The 6,000-nt window shown below is 38.2% G+C and overlaps 1 protein-coding gene across 1 annotated transcript in view; it reads right to left on the reverse strand.

Annotated features, from left to right (window-relative positions):
* LOC116523993 (EF-hand and coiled-coil domain-containing protein 1-like) overlaps nt 1-4,842 on the reverse strand; it is a 35,921-nt gene extending 31,079 nt beyond the window's left edge. The window contains exon 1 of the mRNA XM_032239087.1: nt 4,633-4,842. Coding sequence (XP_032094978.1) covers nt 4,633-4,842 — 210 coding nt within the window. The remainder of the gene's footprint in view (nt 1-4,632) is intronic.
* Between the last annotated feature and the right edge of the window lie 1,158 nt (nt 4,843-6,000).

Below are 6,000 nucleotides of genomic sequence, written 5' to 3' on the forward strand. Positions count from 1 at the left end.
TTGGACAGCCATTTGTCCAGAATGGTACAGGGTCTCCTGCTTGTGCAGGATGGACTAGAAGACCTCCAAAGGTACCTTCCAACTCTGGACTCTCTGGTTTGATTCTCCAAAGAACAAATAGACCATATATCAAGTGGCAAGTATTTGAATTGAATTTAAATAATACCATAGCAAGGATGGCAGCTTCTCCTAATCACCAAACCTGAACAGATCTGTCACTCTCCTTTTTAATGCAAGGCTTCTTTAGTAGAAGTATATCCACTCTTTCATCTCTGCTTATTCTAGCCACTTTCAAAATGCTAATACTTTGCTCTTGTAATAAAACTGGGGTGGCTTCTGTGTGTGGCCTATTACGGTAAGTCCCCTACCCCATATCTTCCTTTTAGTTGGAAATAATAAACACTAGTGTAAATATTGCTCAAACAGTGAGTGATTTCATCCCCTACACAGCATATGGTTGCATTTTAGTTATTCTTTATGTCCTTTCTCCTTTCTGACTCTAGAAACACACACAGATAGAGAACATATGTATGCGCCCAACGTTTCAGTTTTTTACACAGTAATAAATAATATCCTAAACTTTCAACCTGTCTTTTCGATCTGCACAGTATCTGAAATAGACAAATTAGGCAGTTGCACCAGGAAATTAAATGCAGCTTGCTGAACTTAGTGAGTATATTTAAATTGACTAGACCTACAGGATATATATATATATACACGGATATATTTATTTATTTATCAGCACAAATATAACATATATATATTTAAAGTCACAACCCCTGGTATGCCCAAATATGGGAGGAAGGTCACACTTCCATTCTCTGTCCTTCGGCTCGTCACAAGAGACCATCCAGACAGAAACCCAATATTTTTTTACTGTTGCCTTTTTGTTATATTTCTTATATTTGTGCTGATAAATAAATAAAGGGAGACTAGTATAGATCTATTTCAAGCTATTTAGCTCTCATCAGCTAGCCATACCCTTGCTGGGAATCGAACCAGCTAAGAGGCAATAGAGCACAGGTGAGAGCTAAATAGCTTAAAATAGATCTATACTAGTCTCCCTTTATTTATTTATCAGCACAAATATAACATATATATATATATATATATATATATATATATATGTTTTTTTATTTGTGCTGATAAATAAATAAAGGGAGACTAGTATAGATCTATTTCAAGCTATTTAGCTCTCATCAGCTAGCTATTTATTTATCAGCACAAATAAAAAAACACAAATATAACAAAGGCAACAGTAAAAATATTGGGTTTCTGTCGTGATGGACTCTTGTGACGAGCCGAAGGACAGATGATGGAAGCAGTTAGCTTCCTCCCATAATTGGGGCTTACCAGGGGTTGTAAAAAATCTAATATATATATATATATATATATATATATATATATATATATATATATATATATATATATATATATATATATATATATATATAAGTTATATTTGTGCTGATAAATAAATAAATATATCCGTGTATATATATACACACACACACACACACACCACACACACATACATACACACACACACACACACACATACATACATACATACATACCCGGAGGAGAGCCTTCTCTGTGGCTGCTCCGACCCTCTGGAACGAGCTCCCCGTGGGGATTCGAACCCTCACCACCCTCCAGGCCTTCCGCAAAGCCCTTAAAACCTGGCTGTTCCGACAGGCCTGGGGCTAAAGAGCTTTTGCCCCCTCCCCCTCGAATGGTATGGTTGTTGTGTGCTTTTAAATTGTGTATTGTTCTGTTCGTCTTTTTTATCCCTTATCTGTACCCCCTTCCCTGACTTGGATTGTGAGCCGCCCTGAGTCCCCTTCGGGGAAAAGGGCGGCATATAAATGCAATAAATTCAATTCAATTCAATTATACACTTCTATAGCCACAATACTCCAGGCATTTTTCCTGCTTTTTAGAACAATTATTTTCCTACAAAAATAACACCCCTGATTTCAGTTTTCCTTGATAATAGAATGATCCATTATATATGAGAACCACTTTGGTAGCAGGAGGCTAGAAATAGAGACACTGTGACCTTCAGCATGAAGCCAACTGGCTGACCTTGAACCTGTCCCTTTCTCTCAGCCCTAGGGAACAGGCAATGGCAAATCACTTTCAAAATCTTGACAAGAAAACTGCAAGGCATTCACCAGGAGTTAATTGCACCTAGAACACACAAATATGTGTACAAATCCATTATGTATTTTTTAAAAGGCCTATAAAAACACTACATAACATGACTGCCACATATCCATTATAAATGTCAGAGCTGTCACAGTTTAAACCTCTAATTATAAATTATCCTTAACTCCATTTATTGAGAAAGGTATAGTTTATTAGCAGTCAAGTGTATTGCAGAATGGCAAAGCCAGAACTGAAAATTGCATGCCAAAATCCCTCGGTTCTACTTTTCCCTCACTTAACGGTCTCTCATTGCCAGTGCAACCAATCAGGTTCAAGCAAGATGTTTCCCTAATGGTCAGTCCAAGCATAGTTTGATATGTGGCCTCCTCCTTCTTCCAGCTGGGTGACCTTGAGGCAGCGTCTTGAGGAGATACAGCACCTACTTTTGTTTCCTGAAGCATTTCCCCCTCCATTTTCCCTCCCCAGTTCATGGCCGCCTGTCACTGCATAGCAGCAAAGTACAAGCTGACAATAAAAAAATAAAAATTCCCATGAGTCTATCTTAATCCATTGTATGCCCAATACCCATGTCTCTTCGGTTTTCTTGACAAGAAACTGGAAATTGTTTGACATTGCCTCCTTCCCAATTTTTCCTCAACTTCCCCATTGATCTATAAACTTCCTTCCTGCTATTGCGCTCCAATGTTGTAAAACATCTGCCTATTGTTTTCCTTAACAGTCCTTTTTATCCAGATGCCCATAAAAAATATAAAGTCTCTTTCTAGTCAAACTTAATTTCTGGTGATTTCACAGGCTGATCCTTGCTATTGATTTTTCAGGTTATCCTAGAGTCCTGGGATTTCTTAATTATTCCCATCAAAGAACTAACTGGATCTGATCTAGCTTAGTTAGTTTAAGATCAGCCAAGGTGAGCAAGATTTTGTGTGATTTATTCCCATTTTAATTGTTAGCCATATATTGAGCAGACTTGTTTGTCTCCTTGTTCCAATGGACGCTTGTTACACCTATTGTGTTTATCTTGCCTGTTTTCATATTATTTTACATGAACATAATTATGAGTTCATTAAATATGCACGGGTTTTTTTGGATGAAGAATTCCATTTTGGAAGTGGCAATCAATATTATAATCATCATCATCATCATCATCATCATCCTCCTCCTCATCTGGAGTGGAGGCTAAAACATATGAAGAACGGTTGCAGGAACTGGATAGGTCTAGTTTAATGAAAAGAAGGACTAGGGGAGACATGATAGCAGTGTTCTAATATCTCAGGGGTTGCCACAAAGATGAGGGAGTCAAGCTATTCTCCAAGGCACCTGAGGGTAGAAGCAATGGGTGGAAACTAATCAAGGACAGAAGCAACTTAGAACTGGGGAGAAATTTCCTGACAGTTAGAACAATTAAACAGTGGAACAGCTTGCCTCCAGAAGTTGTGAATGCTCCAACACTAGAAGTTTTAAAGAAGATGTTGGATAGCCATTTGTCTGAAGTGGTGTTGGACTAAAATACTTCCAAGGTCCCTTCCAACTCTGTTATTCTATTCTATCATCATCATCATCCCAAAAGACAGCAATCACAATCCATGTTCATGAGCCAGATGGATGTTTCTATGAAGCAACCAGAAGCCAAGCTTTGTTTATAGAAACTTAGAATTTTCCAATTTTAATTTTTTCTTGATAAACATGTTTTTCTTTTTTTAGAAATCTAGCATTTATTGGAGCATTTAGCCTAAAGCAAATAAAGAGTAGAGAGGGATTGACTATTTGAATGAAACATTCAAAATAGGATGTTTTTCAGAGTTAATGGAAAAACCACCATAAACACTCATTGCTTAAGTAATATTTCAGCTGCTAATACAAAACGTCCAGCTTTTTCTAGAAGTTTGTCCTTTCCTTTCTATTCTTGCCAATTTGTTTCTTTTCAGGGTTTCTGGAATCAGTGATTTGAAAAGGGTTAATTATTTGTTACATGTTAAATAGCAAACCTCAAGTAGAATATTTAGAAAACGAATGGAAGGGATTCTTTATTTAATGACATGGAAATGCATCTAGTAAACTTGGTTACAATGGGTCCTTGCTTTTTATAGTGTCAATGCCAATGGACATCTGCTCTGACATGATATAAAATTAATGGGAATGAATTCACTTTGGAATTTCAATAATTTACTTAGAACCTTATTTGATTGTACATCAAATGTGCAGGGTCACACTTACAGTATTACAATGCAAAAAGTTTGAGAACTTTATTTAAATGCTGATATTACAGGACAGTGTTGGTGAACCTATTATGCACTGAGTGCCGAACTGGGAGCGTGTGTACACACATGCGCGCCAGAAACTGGAAGAGCAGCTGCCCGGTGCGTACTGGGAAGATGATATGACATGATGGAACACTGGTTGTTTGCAGGGAGATTTTAAAAATTCTTGTTAGAACCTCTAATGGTCAGCACATGTTTTTACCACTATCTGCAGCATCCCATCAGGACCTGCAGCTTTATTGGAATTCACAGCCTTCAATACAGCTCTCACTTGGTGTTCATGCAGTGTGAGTGTCTGGGAGTTGGAGGGCTGGTAGGCTGGGTTTACAGGGTCAGGTCTCTTGACCTCACAACGGGCGAAGAAGGTGTTCCACTCGTCCCGCAACAAGGCATCGGAGTTGACTGTCTTCATCGTATTGCCCTTATAGTTGGTGCACTCCCTGACACATCTGCCTCAGGTTGTTGTTTGCTAGATGGTTCTCCACCTTTTGTTTATATTTTTGTTTAGCTACCTTGTTGCCTCTCCTTAGATTTGCCCTGGACTCATTGTATTTATCTCTGTTACCTGCCAAACGGCCCAGAGTTCAGTGCAGCAGCAGCAATGGCAGTGTGTGAGAAAATGGGAAGCCTCTAGATGCTGTCGCCACTCTACACTATGCTTGCCTGCCTGTCGAGTTCTCCCTCCAGTTGTGGCAAGTTGTCCCTGTAGCAAATTGACCGTGTTCAGTTGTCCTGCAATGACTTGGCAGCGGTGAATTGGCAGAGACAACTTAGCGGTGGCAAGCGGGCTGTGCCAAATTGTTTTGACCCTGGCATTTCTTTTATAGAATTTTCGGATGGAAATACTGTAGAGAAAAAGAGATGAAGAACAGCTTTTGAAGTCTGCAGAAATTTTAGAATTGTGAAGGAAAGTTATAGAAATGAGAATTTCTCTGTCCATATTCTGTTTGCATGTTTATTCTACTTTCAATCTCTCCCCTAACCAGTTACAGGGCCAATGGGGCTTGAACACTTTATTTACACATTTTCCCACTGGTGGGAACTGTTTTGGGAAAGCTCTTTCTTCATTTTGCTCAGAGTTAATTCAGACTGCTGGAGGATGAAGCGAGGATGAGGCAATAATAGATTAACAGATCGGATGTCCAATTTTTGATACTGTTTTGATTGGATGTCCCTTAGTCCAAGAGTAAGATTGTGTATTTTACCAAAAAAGTTACTTTCAAGCATCATTATATACAAGAATAAAATATTCCATTATTTCAAAACTTTCCTGTTCAGAAAAGATCAAATTCTTTTTTTTTAAAGAAGGCAATTGCTCACTTTTATACTAAAAGCTAAATGAGAAATTGAGATACAAGGGTGGGAGAATACGAAGTAAATTTAATCAGATTGTTATACTGCATAATCATTCACATTAGCCAGAGTAAATGGTAGTAGTAATTATTCAAGACTGGTAGCATAAGGACTTTTGATGTTAATGCCTCAGACAATTAATATTCATGGGACAAAGTGGCATGAACACAATCAAGGCAACCCAGGGACAGAGAGAGAGCTAACCCTTTCCCTTCTC

Source organism: Thamnophis elegans, chromosome 2 (assembly GCF_009769535.1).
Source record: "Thamnophis elegans isolate rThaEle1 chromosome 2, rThaEle1.pri, whole genome shotgun sequence".
NCBI lineage: Eukaryota > Metazoa > Chordata > Lepidosauria > Squamata > Colubridae > Thamnophis > Thamnophis elegans.